The 20,160-nt window shown below is 31.7% G+C and overlaps 1 protein-coding gene across 1 annotated transcript; it reads left to right on the forward strand.

The window, feature by feature from the left end:
• The first annotated feature begins 1,709 nt into the window (after window positions 1-1,709).
• Window positions 1,710-19,577, forward strand: LOC143063623 (uncharacterized). Its single transcript, XM_076235852.1, has 14 exons — window positions 1,710-1,816; window positions 1,982-2,048; window positions 2,613-2,824; window positions 3,656-3,860; window positions 4,116-4,265; window positions 4,665-4,807; window positions 5,342-5,567; window positions 5,919-6,056; window positions 7,120-7,266; window positions 11,718-11,836; window positions 13,400-13,601; window positions 16,142-16,264; window positions 18,565-18,738; window positions 19,255-19,577. The coding sequence occupies exons 1-14, from the start codon at window positions 1,754-1,756 to the stop codon at window positions 19,530-19,532; spliced, it is 2,247 nt and encodes a 748-aa protein (XP_076091967.1). The 5' UTR covers window positions 1,710-1,753; the 3' UTR covers window positions 19,533-19,577.
• The last annotated feature ends 583 nt before the right edge of the window (window positions 19,578-20,160 follow it).

Below are 20,160 nucleotides of genomic sequence, written 5' to 3' on the forward strand. Positions count from 1 at the left end.
TAAATAAATAGCCAAATGCATCTAAAGTCAACTTTGCCTGAAGGAGTTGAAACCTTAGTTTATTATAATTTCAAAATTTATAAACGGACAATTTTAGTTAAGTTTGTTAAGTCATGTCAGTACCGAAGTACTGACTACTGAGCTGATGATACCCTCAGTGACTGATAGTCCACCAGCAGAGGTATATTGAGTTATGTTTGTTTCTTCTTTTGCTTTAATGTTTTATCAGTACTTTTGCATAGTTGATATAATACAGTACATGTATTTTCGAAATGTTAGAAGATTACAGACAAACGATGGACGCAAAGTAACAACATAAGATAACATGACACCTTGAGAAAAATCAGCGAAACAGCTTGTTGCCACTTAAGTACTGGTGCAAAGTGACAAAGTCGTTAAAAGCAAATAATAAATAAAACCTCTCTACCATTCATTTTCAAATATAAATCATGATAAAAAGTTGCATATGTTATATCATATATTGGAAACAAAAGTAAGGCCTAATAGATCAAATAACCTATTTATTTGCACAAGATAAGTAAGCATGACAGCTGAAATTACACAGTAAGCTTTTACATGTATCTGTCATACAGTCACCCTGATAACGACAGTGAACATTCCCTTCGTTGTACTGCGTTCATGACGTTAACCTCAATGTTGTACATGTGTATGTCCAACATTGCCAAATCTTTTCTCCGAATCTTTTCAATTTGATTTTGACTCATTAAACCGATCATGATTTCAACTTTTGTTCCTATTTAATATCCATTTTCGGCATTATTCAGCACAACTTCTCTGATGTTTTTATACAGTCCATCGGACATCGGTCTACTCTTTGCACTTGTATTAAAGCATTGTCTCCAATTTCTAAATCAAAACACCATAGTAAAAAATCTTTTTAAAGTACTTAATTTAGCTTCCTTTACATTACTTACTTTCCCTCTGTATTTTACCCATGTGAATACCAAATTGTTAGAAGGTTTATTGTCATGCCACAAGTTAATTATTTCATCATAGTATATTTTTTTCTACACTGTTTTGCATCTTTACATCTTAGTTTTGACTTTTTTTTTTTAAATTTTGCTTATATATTTGATATACAAAAAGTACACATATATTGAAAGTTTATACCTTTAGGTCTAAGTCATGAATTTTTTGTATTATTTGTTTAAAGGGAAACGATTTGTTGAGAACACCAAACAGGCCAAGGTAGAATAATGATTTGCACATGTTAAATAAATAATTATTATTATCTTTTTCTCAGCAAAAATTGTACTAGTAATTACTTGTACAATTGTTTTTGTATAGGTTATAACTTGTATGAAATGTTTGTACAAGTAATAACCTGTTACAGTATAAAAAAATAACATGTACACGACATATAGATTAGACCTTTGGTTTTCCCGTTTGAATGGTTTTACACTTAGTCTAGTTATTTTTGGGGCCCTTTATAGCTTGCTGTTCGGTGTAAGCAAACTCCGTGTTGAAGTCCGTAACCTTGACCTATAATGGTTTACTTATATAAATTTTTACTTGGATAGAGAATTGTCTCATTGGCACTCATAACACATCTTCCTATTTATCTCTTTATTGAATTTTCTTAACTGTAAAAGTTTTTATCATGCATGATATAAATAATAATGATTGATAGTGAATACCCTACTTACTTAAGATACCGGTGTGAGTTTAGATATCACGATATGTACATTAAATACAAAACTACAGATAATGAACCCATATCTGTAATATAAAGATGGCTACCACTATTTCGTTCATAATATCATTCTGTGTTATTATAACAATACTTCATACTCAGGTAAATATAGAGGTGCTATATATATGCTTGTACATATGTAGATTTTTGAATAACTGATTGTTTTTGAAATTGGTAAAAACTATGCTACTTCTTGAACACGGTGATTGTGCATACTGAACAATGCGTACTCAAATTAACTGCATTTATATTTATTTTTTGTTTTAGGTTTTTACAGTGAATAGTGGACCACCTTATGTGCGTTTTGTCCATGTATTATTTATGAATCATTTAGGTATGTATAAATATAATACACTAGAGTAAGTTCGATAAAAGAGATCTTCAACAAAATCACTATAAAACAGCCTACGCTTCTATAACCGGCGATATTACATAGATAAGTATTACTTGAAAATTACAACTGAACATTGGCATGATTATAAATGTAACAATCCAAAAATAATTACAGTTCACAGATTGATCGGAATATCACCAAAAGAGCACACAAATTGAATGACAATAATATGAATGTATGCTGGATTATTATACATGTACATGTATCAGGATGTTTAACATGCTAATAATGCATTTAAACCCTACCTAATACTTGACCGACACGCTGTGTCGGTTTGTTTCACGTGCTTGTTTCCAAAGTAACATTGTTCTGACTCCGAGTCAATCGTCCTTGTTTGTAGTAATCTACTGTGGTGTTATTATGACTCATGCTATGCACACGACTATCATTAAAAACCGATTTTTGGAACAGGCCCCAAAAAGATATGTTCCCTTTTCTGGCACAAAATACCTAGTATACCTATCAAAGAAGCAGTGACTAACTGATCGTATAAATCTGTTACAGATGTTGGATACAATGGCATTCCACAGACAGGATTTATCAACAATATATTGAATACCTATTTCCATGAATACTTTCCTCGTGCTGTGAACCTGTCACGAGAACTGAGAGATAAACAATACCAGGAAAGGTTTATATATACAACACACCCTTGGCTAGTTAGTTTGTATGTAGATTGTCCACAAGGCTTCATATTAAATAATATTACATTAAAGGTAGGCTTACAATATTTTAGCTTAGTTAATTATAAATATTGAAACATGTTTTAACAACTCTAACTTATCAATAATTTATTGAATGAGAAGACTTGCTTTTATGAGTCGCTTTTGACTGTAGTATGACCTCTAACACACAGCGGATGGTTTATAATAATTCTGATTTTGATATTGTGGATAAGAAATGTCTTTTACGTCACCTGATTCGGATTTATGACATAAGTTAGTGTAATTTTTATGATATAAGATTTGCATATATAAACCAACAATCTATACAAAAACGCATGACAACACACGGTCTGAATAAGAGAAACACATGTATAACAGCAATGCACCTCGACGTTCTTAAATGAAAAGAAAATTGGGTCCATACTAACGCTATATATTGAAAAAACAAATCCCATGTTTTTATCATTTGGGAAACGAACTATGGCTTATGAATTATTAGACCATTTAGTTCGTGTCTTCTAGTATCTTGATATTTATAATATCCACCATTTTACGTTCATATGTTAAAATAAGAATCTGTGATATAAACACGTTGCCACATGTATCATGTATGATTATGACTATCACAGACCAAATGAAGTAGACGTTAGCCTCTATAGGTCACTTTTATTTATTCGCATTAATAATTGTTAATGAAGCCTTATAATGGACGAAGTAGATATTTAGCTATTCAATTGAGCGTCAGCAACCCTGAAACAGATCAACCAATTTAACAAAGAAAAAAAAATACGAGATGACGCCTGTGACCATGATTATCAAAAAACGCGTAACGTTAGCTTTAGTCATGATTACTGTGTATTAATAGTCGGTATGATTTTTAAGTGTCCATCTGATCAGGACCTAAAAGCATTCAAAGAAGCTGTTACCATATATGGGGATATAACATGGCATGCTGGACCAATGAACATGCAGATGGAGAATATGAATGAAATTTTATTAGGACTAAGTTTAAACATTAGTAGTGATTTGGATGAAATGTTTAATTTAACACGAAAATATAGGACGCTAAGTCAACGAGATGTTCCAGGTGAGAATAGACTTTAGCAAAGTCAGCTTTTGATTTTAAAATTAAAAAAAAAATAATAAGCTTAACTTTCTTCTGACTGACCCTGTAACTATTTCGTTTGGCCTTTTTAATATTCGCTTATGACTGTTATTTCAGATATCCATATGTATTTTGCTTCTTTATGTTGCTTATTTTATATTTATTTAAATGTTATTGAGTGTTAAACTTCTATATTTTTTGTAAGCAAAGACTTACTTCGTATAATTTATCGTTAAGGTATGACACAAGCAATTATACCTACATTGGTCGAGAAAGGAATACAAGCCGTCTCCGTTGGTGTGAACCCTGGAACCAGTCCACCAGCAGTACCAAATCTTTTCAGGTGGCAGTTTGAAGAGAAAGAAGTACTAGGAACATGGCATGCAGGTGCGATATCTTTTATAACTAATACCAGTTTTACAGATTTTCTGTTTCAAATACTAGACTACACTATGAAAATTTTAAAGAAATAGTGACGTAACTATGAACAACAATGAAAATGAAGAAAAATCATTATGATTAAAATCTTGGTATAAATCTTAACAGTCATTGCATTGGCTTGTCTCTGTTTTACGATGTCTCTGGTTTACGATGTAATCTGTAAAATAGGTTATACCATTGTCGTTTCAAGACTCCTCTATCATTTCCTTGTAAATGTATGCTCACTAGTTAAATGATCGCTATAATGTCTTCTCTTATCTTTTATTTAGATATAATATGTTCGCTTGATACTAGGGGTAACGCTATTAGTTTAATCATGATTGGTAATTACTGACATTATATTAGGAGGATATCCACTAAACCCTGGTCCAGATCCTGCTCATCCTGGGGGACTCTCACGAAAAGATTGTGTGGTAGTTGAGAATGTTACAGAGGCTTTGTGTTTCGCCTTCAGAACAGACAACAGTGGTCCCCCTGAAAATATTGAAGTACGTTATTTATCAAATGATCGTGTAAATATAGATCTGTACCCTTTCATATTACTTTTTATCCAAATACAAATATATCTGTTCGTATGCATTTTGTCAAAAGCGAGAACAAAATAATAAAACAGCTATCGTACTAGAAATTAGTGCTTTGATGGGAAAATATGTTAATCCCCTCATTTTATATAAGTTTATGAGTACGACCAGTTGCATATAATACCAATTATAGATTGATCTTATTGCTGATGTACTGTTAATCACTATCTTGCATTGATGAATGCGTATATATATATATATATATATATATAATTTAGTTGATAAAAGTTTCATATACTTCAGGCAAAGAAAGATTAATAGATTAATCTCACAGAATATTTTTGTTTCAATTAAAAAGTAGCCTCAGAAAAAAAGTAGCTGCTTGGTATATAAAATGGAACTTACGCTTAAGATAATGTGAGTTTTTTTTAAAGAAAGTCATCATGTTATTTAACATGTTTAAGATAAAGCAAAGTGAAAACAAATTAACTTTATTTTCAGGAAATCTTGAACTACTACGAAATACTACGTTTACAGTTTCCTGGTGCTGAAATTGATGCTTCAACATTTGAAGATTATATTGAAGCAATACAACCAATCAAAAATCAACTACCAGTTTTGACACAAGAAATTGGAGATACTTGGATTCAAGGAATCTCTTCAGATCCCTATAAGCTTACTTTCCAAAGAACGTTTCAAACAGGACTTGAACTTTGTTTTCATTCAAGTAATATTATGATTTTAAATTTTATGTAAAATTAAATTAAATATAAAAGATAGTAACAAAAAAGAAAAATAAGAAAGCTGGCTGAAAGAGAACAATCAACTATAATAAATTATGCGTAGGAAATATCGCCATTTTACCAGATAAAGAGAACAAGTTATTATGTAACCTTTGGAATATCAATGTATGGTGATATGATGTCATATCTTAAATCAACGTTTCACCACATCATAAAGAGCAATTTCAGTACGTTTAACTACGGGAAATACCCTTAACGGTTTAAAGGCTACATATTTTATTATGAGCTTGTGATGTAATGTGTTTTTCTTACTGTTTGATTTTTTTCCTTTAAAGATGAATGTAATTATACAGACCCTAGGATAAAAGATGCAGTTAGGTTTCTTGTCAAAGTACCCGAGCATACATGGGGTCTTCCAAGTGTTAGAGACAACATTAACTGGACAAACGTTGCGTTTCAGAAAGCATTGACAGGTATGTTTTTAAATGAACTAAATAAGTTATGTATACAGTAAAGAAAACATCTTAAAAAGTATAAGTTTGATTTTCTTTAAGAATAGCTGATTAAGTTAATGTTCGGTTTCATTGACATTTCAAAATTATCATTGTTAGTTCATTTTATTTTATTATAGCAGAGGATAACCATTATTATAGTTTAGCGAAAAAGATCGACCCTATAAACGATCATAAACTAGCAGGTCCTCGGAACTCACGGTGGTCATTTTTGAAAGACAGTGACTCCCTTACTGTTTATGTTTCTACAACTATATTTTTTGAACTGGTCCTTGAATGACAAACAATGGCTATGTTTGAAGAGCACATAACGAGACGTAAAATGTATTCTAAGAGACGACACTGAGAAAACAAAAAAGCAGCTTCTAACTAGTGATTATTTAAAACGATTTTTTACCGGGTTCCACAACTCAAACAGTTCTAGTTTACAAAAAAATGTACGTAAAAGATGCAGTTTAATAATTGCACCTTTCGCGCCAAACCTTCTGTTATAGCCATTAACAGTACCAGTAAAACACACGAAGTAGTATAAAACAGAATCAGACTCGGTTAGCGATCGAAAACTGTTTCCCTGCAACCTGTATAATAATTTTGTATTACTAGTATTCTCTATTGATAATTTTTTATAAGTTGTTATCTTCCATATTTCAACAGAAATACTACTTAAAATCAAGCATTTAGCAGACGATATTTGTTTATTAAAAGATTTGAGCCCATAAAAATACAGTAGCTCTACAAAGTGTTTTGGAAATCGAGTCAAGACAATTTCGGACAGATGTTCGACTATCGTTTACATGCAACATATCTTCATGTTGTTTTCATACCCTTTCGACCACACACCAGTCGTAAAATTATTTATAGTTTTATTATGAGGGCAACTGTATTGCTCCCTTTTTTGCCGTCTTTTTTATTCGAGTGTCACTGAAGAATCTTGTGTGAACGAAATAACGACAACTTAAAGCAAGTAATATGAATACTAAAAAGTAAATATATTTTGACATGGTTCTCGTTAATTATGTTTAAGGTTCAAACTACAGAAATTGTGTAATGGCATGGCAAGAACAGCGAGAATTCTTACACGTGGCATTAGATAAATTAGGCAACCATCCACTTGCCGATATTGTAGAATATCTATTGTCTGAAACTAATCCAGTAGACCCTGATGTTGGAGGTAAGAAAGGTTATACAAAAACCAATTTACGATTTAGATGATTGTAAATGCAAAATTCGATTGTTTGCAGAAAATTAAAATGCAGTTTGATGTTATATATAACATACTAACCATTTATTTGAGTCAAGATTGCTGTTGGTAATTGTATCGTAGTCACCGTTATGAGTCTTCTAACGAATATGTGTGTTGATAAAATTTATATTCCCATTAGATCACAAATGACAACAAATAATTGGTCTAGAATTTTAAATAATTTGGCCTCGAGCATTACGAGCACCTAGTGCAGTAAAATTTGAACAGTCAACGTGACATGCATATTGCTTGATCTGCCGTGATCTTCGAAACTTTTCCCCAAAACATCTATGAAACGTCGCACGCTACTGGTGTTACTTTGGTAAAATCACGGACAAGACACATTCATCTTATTAATTTTTAAACATAAAAATTGATATTATATAGTGTTGTATATCATTTTAAAGCTTTTAAACTCTTGTTTCAGATTATTGCAATTTTGTATATGTAACAGACCATTTTCATTAATTAAAACTCAATAAAACCTTTATTTTGCAATATGATTTCCTTGTCCCGCGTTACACTTTTAGTTTTGTGAAATTCTGAATACCGTAAAAAACACATAAATTTTATTACAAAACGATGTAAAAGTTTGTCTAGAACAAGCAATTCATAATTGGGCGATGAAGTAATGTCGATTTTTTTTCTCTCGAAAAGACGGAAATATAAAAAAAGGGATCAAGATGATACAAATTATTTGTCCCATGCACGAAAGGTTGCTGTAATTTTTGTTAAATTGTCTCAAAAAAGGGAATTTCAGAGTAATTCCCATGTCGAAAGTAAATAATTCTTATACTAGTATTTTGTACAAAGATCACACTTTCGCCTCAAGCAATAATCAGGATTTTTTTAAAATAAATTCTTATCATTCGAGTTGAATAGCAATGTCCGACATTTTGTCCCCTTCAAACTAAATTAAACGCATGGTTACGTTTTCTGTTTTTTCATGATGTTTATTTAATACAGTGCCATTCGCTACATAAAACTAATTATAATGGATAAAAGTACAAAAAATTAGCTCTATTTTGATATTAAATTCCAATGAATTAAATATAATATACGAGATATCAGATAAAACTAAAATGTCCGATACAATGTCCCCACATACGATTTTGACGTTATTTAATAAAATATACTTCTAACGTTCCGTCTAATTGTCATTATTGCGGTTTTCACAGACGATTTGGAATACGGCTATTTTATTTTGTTGCTTAATAAGAAAACTTTAAAATTAAGGTTTTAGACTATGTGGAAGCTCTACCGATTCATAAAGAAGGGGTTAGGAGAGATTTTCTCGCGGAACTGAAGTGTTTTCCGGACTATAATAGTCGGATCCGCTATAATACAAATTAATAGAAAAAAAACAGCAATAATAATTGTTCCCGCCAATTCCCTTGCATATATTTGTGCAGAACTAACATGCTAGATATGCCGTAGCAACATGGATTGTAAAATTTGGTATTTTTTCTGAGTCGTTTGAATCACTCGAAACTAGATGAGACATGCACAGAAGTGATAGATATGTATTATAAATATAGAAAATTGAATATTATATTTAAAAAAAAAAAAAAAATCTGTATCATATACCCAAGCGCCTGTGACCTGTATATGAAAAATGTATCTCACAGTTGATTCGATATTCCAGGCCTTATGTTTCTTGTCATGATTTCCTTGAAATAGGGTTTCAGAATCTGCTAAAAAGGAAACCATTGTATTCCAAATTGTAAAGTTAAAAGCATTCATTCGAAAGTTTTAAAAATGACATCAGATAAGGAATATATGTATCGTAGATGACTATGAATATTTTCCGCTCTATAATTTGTACATGCAATGAGTATTACGACGGATGGCACTAATGAGACAGGAACTGTTACTCAATCTTTTATACTAGTTTTCTGTGTAGTAATTTTTAATTGTTGCCCTTGAATTTTTACTAGATAACATTTTTGTTCGCTTTGGGGATTCCGTATATCGTCAGATTATCGGAATTCCAATGGGGACTAACTGTGCACCACTTATTGCGGACCTGTTTTTGTATTGTTATGAGTTACAATTTATGACAAAAATAAGCAAAGACCCATCGAAACAACATCTGATAAACAAATTTAATAATACTTTTAGATATTTGGATGATATTTTGGCTCTCAATAATGACGACTTCAGTATGTATATTAATGAAATTTATCCTGTTGAACTTACTTTAAATAAAGCTAATACTAACAATGACCACTGCCCTTTTCTCGATCTTGATATCTATATCACTAATGGAAAGCTGAATACTAAAATTTATGATAAAAGGGATGATTTTTCATTTCCTATCGTTAATTATCCGTTTTTAGATGGTGACGTTCCCTTGTCACCATCCTACGGTGTTTATATATCTCAACTTGTACGATTCGCTCGTGTATGTAACAATGTTTTAGATTTTAACGAGAGAAATTTATGTATTACTGAAAAATTATTACACCAGGGTTTTCGATATCACAAACTAGTCAAAACATTTACTAAATTTTATCATCGGTATAAAGACATCATTCGTAAATATAGCTCAACATGCAGACTTCTAATACGTTCAGGTATTTCACATCCAATTTTTTATGGTAATATTCTTTATAAAGCACAAAGGTGTCAGTATTCACCTCAGAAACTTACAAAACCTTTGAATAGACTTATTAAGAAGGGATATAATTACGATACTGTTGTCAAGTCATTAAAGATTGCATATTTTGGCGTTAATATTGAGTCACTGATAAGGTCTTTGCATCGGAACTAAACACATTTTTTTTTTTTTTTTAAACAGTTGTTGGCATGACACGGGTTATGTTCTTCTCATATATGTTATGATGGTATGATACTAAACCCCTAACGGGAAGGATTGTGCCTGATGTTCATATGATGAAATCATAATCTTTCAGTCAGTTTAATTGAAGTCTGGAGCTGGCATGTCAGTTAACTGCTAGTAGTCTGTTGTTATTTATGTATTTTTGTCATTTTGTTTATTTTCTTTGGTTACATCTTCTGACATCAGACTCGGATTTCTCTTGAACTGAATTTTAATGTGCGTATTGTTATGCGTTTACTTTACTACATTGGTTAGAGGTATAGGGGGAGGGTTGAGATCTCACAAACATGTTTAACCCCGCCGCATTTTTGCGCCTGTCCCAAGTCAGGAGCCTCTGGCCTTTGTTAGTCTTGTATTATTTTAATTTTAGTTTCTTGTGTACAATTTGGAAATTAGTATGGCGTTCATTATCACTGGACTAGTATATATTTGTTTAGGGGCCAGCTGAAGGACGCCTCCGGGTGCGGGAATTTCTCGCTACATTGAAGACCTGTTGGTGACCCTCTGCTGTTGTTTTTTATTTGGTCGGGTTGTTGTCTCTTTGACACATTCCCCATTTCCATTCTCAATTTTATGTCTTTAATTTTATTGTTTTATTTTTTGCGATGGTGATGTTTGTTTTTACTAGATTTATGTTGTTTTGGTTGACGTGATACCTTCTGTCTTTCTTCATCTACAGCTAGTAGCTTGTAAAAATAACTCTTCTTATATTAATGTAGCACGACTTTTAAATACTACAGTTTATTGGAAAGTTGAATCATAAAGGAACGTTATCAAGCCCAACTTATATTTTTACTCTTAATACTGTGTTTTATGAAAAGAAACATGCTTTTGAAATATGTGTTTTATTTGTTTACAAATCATTTTAAATTGATCTTGAACGTTAATATTTAACTACATAATACTATTTCGATTATCAGCTGGAACTATTATAGAATAAAAGTCTCAGGTATCAGTGACAATTTAGTTCAGAAATTAAAAGAATATAGTTACATTTCAAAATTCTATTAAAATAGCACATTGTATGAACAAAAGGATGATAAGAAGCTCGTATACCAAGCTAAGTCAAGTGTAAAAATTTAAAGAATGAACCAAAATGAAACTAACTGAAATGATAAATTGCTTCGTAAAACAATATATTTTGAAAATAGGCGACACTAAATGATTTTTTTTGAAAATAGGCGATCTCACAAACATGTTTATCCCCGCCGCATTTTTGCGCCTGTCCCAAGTCAGGAGCCTCTGGCCTTTGCTAGTCTTGTATTATTTTAATTTTAGTTTCTTGTGTACAATTTGGAAATTAGTATGGCGTTCATTATCACTGAACTAGTATATATTTGTTTAGGGGCCAGCTGACGGACGACTCCGGGTGCGGGAATTTTTCGCTACATTGAAGACCTGTTGGTGACCTTCTGCTGTTGTTTTTTTTTCTATGGTCGGGTCGTTGTCTCTTTGACACATTCCCCATTTCCATTCTCAATTTTACACTAAATGAATTTCATTTTCCATTACAACTTTATTCTAAAATATTTTACAGAATACCAAATTCAAAACATCACTTCAATTTTAAGCAGAGACTTTGAATGTGAACAGGGAATGAAGATAGGCTTCAATGGTGATGGATCTTTAAGAACTTTGTATGATCCTTTTAACAAAGTATGTACTTATATCAGTATGCAAGTAGAAAAACATATTTCAGGTCACGAGCACTAATTCATTTTTGTGTTAAACATCATGAACATATAGCTTCTATTCTAATAGGCATCACAACATGTTAAAAGCTAACCGAAAGACGTTTAGATTTTAATCAGTGTGCTCTATCTTACTCAAAACAAATACACGTATCATATAAACTAAAAGTGTTAAGTATGTAATCGTTTATAAATATCAAATAGATAAGTAAGGCCAATAATTGAACTAATGTTTTGTTTCTAAATTTTAAACTTTACGCCTTTTCTATGTGTACGACAGTTGAGAAAAGAGTACAGTCAAAATTAATCTATTAACTCCAAAAAAACGCACTAATATGGAAGCAGTTCTTGTCAAAACTATGTTTAAACCATTTTAATAAGCACTGAGAATTAAAATACACATTCTGAGATTTTAAAACCTAAAATAACACACCGACTGAAATCAAAATTACACAGAGATTTAAAAATAATGAAGAACACACACAGAGAATTTAAGATTACACACTGAGATTTTAAAAACACATACTGAGATGAAATGAATTGAAAACACACACATTGAACATTGTTAATTTAACTTTTAGATTTCACAAATACATACGGAGATAACTAGGCAAATTTATAATGAATACTTATGAGATAAATAATTCAAAAGATTAATATCTTGGTCTCCCGAACCCTCGTCACTAAAATAGAACGCGTTTTGTTCAACCACCATTCGTAATAGATTTCAAGACTAAACAAGGTTTTTGGCTTACTCATATTCATTAGTTTGTTGCCTATAATTCAGATTATTATAAACAGTGTCACTATCAGGATTTGTTGCTTCAAAACGTTAGAGCATGAGTCCCTTTTTAAAAAGTCTCCCAACTGCTATCCTGATTTTGCAAAGTAATCTTTATAGTTTTGTTACGTTTATATAAAAGGATTTTTGGCTAGAATTTCACTTCATTGTTTGTCATTTTGTAGATTGTTCCAATGCTTTCGTAAAATTTTAATGCGAGCAAGTGGGGATGTTTCTTATCCTATTGATCTTTATATATATAACTTAGATTTTCTAATGTTTTCTTTTTTAAGTCGCCAAATTAAAGGACTCTCGATTATACACACAGTTGTTAAATACCATTGAGATTGAGGATATGTGTTTAATAGGGAATATCGTTTAATTTTAGCAATCACATATAAAAAGGTCATATTAAAACACGTACTGATTAGAATTATTTTCAAAATTATCAGAAAGATGATAGAATAAGTATTTTAATTTTGCAATTGCAGGTTAATTGGGCATCAAATGCCTCTAACCCAATGGGAGCTTTACTATATAACACGTATAATGAATCAGATTTTAATTATATGTCATCATTGTATAATTACTACGGAGGGGCAGGATATGATAAACCTAATTCTACTAAGAATGCAAATCCAGAGTCTAAACTTATAAAAAGGTCATATTAAAACACGTACTGATTAGAATTATTTTCAAAATTATCAGAAAGATGATAGAATAAGTATTTTAATTTTGCAATTGCAGGTTAATTGGGTATCAAATGCCTCTAACCCAATGGGAGCTATACTATATAACACGTATAATGAATCAGATTTTAATTATATGTCATCATTGTATAATTACTACGGAGGGGCAGGATATGATAAACCTAATTCTACTAAGAATGCAAATCCAGAGTCTAAACTTTGGAAGACTAAATTAAACAGAATGTGGAGATTAGACCAAGGTATGGATTTCAAATATATAATTGTTACATCAACAAGACATATGACGTCGATTACACCTCCATTTTTTTGGTAGGGTTCGTGTTGTTTAGTCTTAATTTTTCTAGGTTGCGTCTTCTATACTATTATTTGTCTGTTTGTCTTTTTCATTTTTAGCCATGGCGTTATCTGTTTACATGTCCCTCTGGTATCTTTCGCCCCTCTTTTACAATGCTTTCCATACAAGTTTTGTTAATAACTATCTTGACCGAAAGTATATGAAGTCATTAATATCAACATCGAAAAGCATCATATAAAAATGTAATAGGATCTTAATTCCATTAAATACCACAGCTCCAATTATATTTCATGGTTCAAACAAATGGAATTCAAATATTGTTATTTTTCTTCTGAATTTAGTAATTTTTAGCTCACCTGGCCCAAAGGCTTTTCTCATCACTTTGCATCCGTTGTCCGTCGTCGTCCATCGTCGTTAACTTTTACAAAAATATTCTTCTCTGAAACTACTGAGCCAAATTAAACCAAACATGGCCACAATTGTCATTTGGGTATCTAGTTTAAATAATGTGTCCGGTGACCAGGCCAACCTACCAAGATGGCCGTCATGGCAAAAAATATAACATACGGGTAAAATATAGATTTTGGCTTATATCTTGAAACCAAAGCATTTAGGGCAAATCTGACAACAATTAATTGTTTATCAGGTCAAAATCTATCTGCTCTGAAATTTTCAGATGAATTGGAGAACCCATTGTTGGATTGCTGCCCCTAAATTGATAATTTTAAGAAAATTTTGCCGTTTTTGGTTATTATCTTGATTATTATTATAGATAGAGGTAAACTGTGAACAGCAATAATGTTCAGCAAGGTAAGATCTACAAATAAGTCAGCATGATCTAAATGGTCAATTGAACCCTTAAGGAGTAATGGCCCTTTATAGTCCATTTTTAACAATTTATCGTAATTTTTGGAATCTTTTACAAAAATCTTCTCTTCTGAAACTGCTAAGGCAAATTTAACCAAACTTCTCCACAATCATCATTAGGGTATGTAGTTTAAATGTGTCCGTAGACCCGACCAGCCAACCAAGATGGCCGCCATGGCTAAAAATAGAACATAGGGGTAAATGTAGATTTTGGCTTATAACTCTGAAACCAAAGTATTTAGAGCAAATCTGACATGGGTTTAAATTGTTTATCAAGTCAACATCTATCTGCCCTGAAATTTTCAGATGAATCGGACAATCAGTTGTTGGGTTGCTACCCCTTAATTGGTAATTTTAAGGAAATTTTGCCTTTTTGGTTACTATCTTTAATATTTTTATAGATAGAGGTTAACTGTAAACATCAGTAATGTTTTAGCAAAGTAAGATCTACAAATAAGCCAAATGACCAAAATGGTCAGTTGACCCCTTCAGGATTTATTGCCCTTTATAGTCAATTTTACCAATTTTTCTTAAATTTTTGTTATCTTTTACAAAAATCTTCTCCTCTGAAACTACAAATACAAAATGAAACCAAACTTGTCCACAATCATCTAGGAGTTTCTATTTGTGTCAGATAACCCTGCCCATGAACCAAGATGGCAGATATGGCTAAAAATTGTACATAGCATAGGGTAAAATGCATTTTTTTGGTTTATATCTCTGAAACTGCAAATCTGACTGGTGGCAAATATGTTCATTAGATTTAGATATCTCTGCCCTGAAATTTTCAGACAAATCCGACAACCAGTTGTTGGGTTGCTGCCCCTGAGTAAGTAACTTTATGGAAATTTTGCATTTTTTTGCTATTATTTTAGATATTATTATAGTATATAATGATATTTTATACTATAAATTATGATTTTAACCTTATTTAACATGATTTTCAAAGCATCAGTAAATACAGGTGAGCGACACAGGCTTTTTAGAGCCTCTAGTTTGTAGTGTAACATCAAATTCACAAATAGAAAAATGTGCTATGAGTCACATTCAAACAACTCTCAATCCAAGTCACAATGTGTAAAAAGTAAACCATCGTAGGTCAAAGTATGGCCTTAAACACGGAGTCTGGGTTCACAATGTTTAGCAAGTTATAAAAGGCACAAAACGACTAGTGTAAAACAATTCGCAAAGAAAAACCAACAGTCTAATCGGTTAAAGAAACGAAAATCACTTATGAACCACATCAACACACGACAACTACTGAACAACAAGTTCCTGACTTCAGATATGTGCAAAGAAATGCAGCGGGTTTAATCGTTTTAAAAAGTAATATTATATTACATTATAGAAAGACACACTTTGAAAATATCAATTGAAATGACTCAACTCGATCAAAAAGAAATATTAACATAAACATTTCTGTAAATATCACTCTGTTCTCAAATAAAATGCGCATTATCCACCAGTTTTTGTGTATATACTTTTCTTGGCCTAAAAAATTTCGAATTCCCTTTGTAGTTACTCTTAAAAGTTCAAATTTTGTGGATACGTATTGATGAAACAAATACGATTATTAAATTATCATCAATATATTTGTTTATACTGGATTTTATTTAGATTCGTGTAGATTTGTGCTAGAACTTGTGATGGAAAATGCGACTGCAAATACATCCTATGGTGCCCCACAGACCATTATAGTAGAATACAATGAACGACAGTCAGATGAAACTTCTCCTGCCGGTAAAAAACGTTGAGGTTTTTTAAAATACAACCTTACACATTCATACATCACCTGTCATTTAGTAATGTTATTCTGTGCTTATAAAGTCATAGTGAATACTGACAAATCCATCTGGAAAAATGTATTGCACCACCCTGATTTCTCTCAACTAGCACACTATTTTATATGTAGAAAAATAACGAATCCAATTATCTATAGTTTTGACAAACAAGGGGATATATCCTGGGTAATGAAAACGGACAATATCTAACTCTAAACAGTTAAATAGCACAATTCCTTTTGTTTGAAAAACGATAATATGTGTCAATTGCAATGGTTACAATAAATACGACAACGTCCAATATCTAATGAAACCACCGTTTACACGATCATCGAAACCTAACATATGGATACAATGTTGAATTCTTTGTTATGACGGTTTTTGTCATTTTTGTCATTCCTGCTGCATAGGTTGAGCTAATTAGAAACTGAGGATACTCTCTCGTATGTCATAACGACCAATTATGTCCCAGATATGTTCAGTGGATGAATTATTGAAGGATTTGCACCAGGAATGGGGAAAATTCCTACAACAAACTCAACAATAAGTAGACGGTTAGGATCGGTGATTCGGCATTGAACATTTTTGTGTTTATTATTACCACTGGTGCATATTATTGTTTCCATTGAAATAGCACAATTGAATTTTTCTTTTTGAAAGCACACACAAGTATTTTTTCTCGAACATTTTTATTTATTTATCAATGTGGTCATGTCATGTCGATAACAGAAATTCATAATGTATATACTTATTGGGCCACAGATAATATTATATGTTATATTCATTTTGTTTGTAAGAAACAACCAGGGTGGTTTGATACTTTTTTGAAGATTAAAAAAAATACAATGCTAAACACGTCATTTGTGCACTTTTGGTCTAAACGTTTCACAGTGCTGAAGCTGTTTAAATTTTATGTGTTTAAATATTAACTACAATCCTAACCTCGTTAACACTTCAACATGTAATACAAAGGTTTAATTCTAGGCACGACTTTAACAGTGTATATTTTGTACATTGGAATGATCTACCCTTGACACATTGTAATCTGCTTAATAATTGAATCATTGCTTTATCTAAATCAATGGGTTTGGGAATTTCGAGTCAAACATTTATTCATCATTTTGATTCGCAGATAACCAGTGCCAGCTTCAGCTGTTGTGAAAGATGTCATAAATTATTTGAAAAGACTTACTTGTTGCTACTATCAAATGTAATTGGTCGATGCAATACAATGAATACAGAGCCATATTCTCTAGCCTTTTGGAACACCAGATATCACTCGTTTAATCTGTAAATGTTGTCAAAACTTTTAAGCATGTTCGTGTTTGAGTTTTTATTGCTTTGTGCTGTTTATTGTATGGTTTGGTTATATTCATGTCATTTTGTTCTTTAATATTGATGAACTCTTTTTAAAACCATTGAAGCCAAAATGCTTTACATCTGCTCAGATTTTATATCTAATTTTTAAGATAGAACCTATATTGGAGTATTTTCTGATTCTTCACTTCCTCAGCGATATGAAATCTACAAATTGGCGGAAGCAAATTGTTGTTCTTCCCTCGTAGGAATTCGAACTCGTACTATTGGGATATTAGGACGGTGTCCGGTGCTATAGACCACTCAACCACCTAGACTAGCTGGCCGGGTGGTGTAAAGCGCTTATATATAAATAAAAAAAAAATCCTAAAAACATCATCACATGAAATTGTATAAATAAAATTAGGTCGAAGATTTTCAGTTATAATACATAATACTCAATATGCTAAGAGTCATATCGGTGGTACCAACAATAATTTGTGAGACGCTGTAATTGATTGATTGGGATCTCCATTCAAAAAATAGCTGTTGAGAATTTTATACATTCACCATAAGAAAAATGTGCTTCAAATGTTCAAACTGAGTTTTTGGTTAAAACGTGTCATATTTAAAAACTCAAAACATGCCACAGTCCCTCATTCATTTATGAGTCTATCCAACATTAACCTGGCTTAGCACTACAACCAACCTGAAAGACTAGCGTATATGAAAGTTCTACTTTGCAGTTAATACTAACGCTCTTTATTCATTCACTCTTGATCAAATCCGAGTTAATAAATTATCTTTTGTTCGTTAATGGGAGGAACAAAGTAAAAACGAACAGGTAAATAAATGAAATCCTGAAATCTGAAATTTAGAAACTTAATACTGGTAAAAATACCCACGCTCCTACAAAAAATACGTATTTTCGTACCAATGAACAAGTTTAACTATATCATTTAGGCTTTGAGGCAAGAGTAATTTTAAAGAACAAGACACCAAGCCGTCTAGCGGAATCAATTTCTTACTACTTCAGTCCAGCAGTACCAAAATCAAACCTTAAGTGGTATTTGTCAAAAGTCGGTCATCTCGTTGATCCTTCAAATGTCATTCAAAATGGAAGTCAATATGTTCACGGTATAGTTATTTTTTTATTAGTATAAATATTTTAGCAAAAGCTATTCGCAGAACAATGAATTAATTCTGCAAATTCGCAACATTGTACAGCACAGATAAGATTTTGTTGTTGAGGAAGAGAGGTATACAAACATCACTAGAGAAATAAATACCGAAATGGCCTATCTTTGAATTATAACAAATTCGTTGAGCATTTTTCTGTCTACAATTGTGTATCCTTGAACAACGCATGTGTCCGACATGATTAAAAAAATATCATAAAACAAAGAAATCACAAAATATTAAAAGACATTTTTTCTCGAAAAGGTGAACAAGCTACATACAAAATATTTCGTGTGAAAATTACGTGTTTTGGAAGTAAAAAATATTTGTGTTTTTTTTTTTTTAAATCTCTTGAATTAGTAAAGAATATACTAGTAGTGCAAGATAAGATTTTTACGTATTTTACAATACATTGTAAAACATTTTGCTTTTGTAAGATATATATTGAAGCCTCTCAACATGTTTATCTTCCAGCTGTTGATAATGGGGCATATTATATTGACGAGTCAGGAAATGGTCTTCAGTTAATAACTAAAGATGCACCTTTAGTTGTTATAGGGACAAAAACGAAGCATCCTTCACCATTTCCTGTACCACTTGAACCAATTACCGTTGATGACATTAAAGGCATTGGGTTTAACATCTACAATAATATATGGAATACAAACTATGTTTTGTGGTATCCGTATGATGAAAATGATTACGACAAATCTATACAGACACGATATTCAATTGATTTTATGGTAAGGTGAAGCATGGTGAACAAAGATTAATTAAATAAAAATTGTCAAAATAAAGTCTTCTTTTCCGCCTGTAGTATACAGTGCAAGATAAGTTTTGTCAAAAGATGTAGTATGATTAATTGTGTATAAATATATGAATTGTAGACATATACACACATGTTTTAAAAATGTAAGCAGCATCAATAAAAAGTATCAATTAACGAATACAAGTTGTCTCCCATTGAATATATGTTTCGTATAGCTATAATCCGTGACATATAGCACAAGATTTTCGCAACTGTCCGAACTATCTTTAACTATCGCAGCCATCAACGAACTCTATGGGGAGCTCCTAGGTCATTCAAATTACAGAAGGAAGGTGCTAGAAATACTAATTAATATTCTACGAACATGGTTTTGAATACCGACTAGCTTTCAGTATAGTTAATAACATAATATAACTATTTAATTGGGGGTTAGTATGTGTTTTATTACTCTTTCTTCATAAGCGGCTTTGTATTTTTTGGTAAACAGACAAAACGTCACAGGACAGAAGGTCACAAATAAAAAATCATAGTCACTATTATGGACGTTCACCTGTTTTTAAAAAGACAGTTTTGACTCATAAAACTATTATGTTTACCACATTTACGCTATT

This window comes from Mytilus galloprovincialis, chromosome 2, assembly GCF_965363235.1.
Source record: "Mytilus galloprovincialis chromosome 2, xbMytGall1.hap1.1, whole genome shotgun sequence".
NCBI classification, from domain to species: domain Eukaryota; kingdom Metazoa; phylum Mollusca; class Bivalvia; order Mytilida; family Mytilidae; genus Mytilus; species Mytilus galloprovincialis.

Bases quoted from the DNA above. Each gene is read 5' to 3' on its own strand.
- LOC143063623 (XM_076235852.1), top strand. From the start codon at position 1,754: ATGGCTACCACTATTTCGTTCATAATATCATTCTGTGTTATTATAACA. The intron at 6,057-7,119 runs GTATGTTTTTAA...ATTATGTTTAAG, and splicing joins GTTTCAGAAAGCATTGACAG to GTTCAAACTACAGAAATTGT. The intron at 16,265-18,564 runs GTAAAAAACGTT...TATATCATTTAG, and splicing joins AGATGAAACTTCTCCTGCCG to GCTTTGAGGCAAGAGTAATT.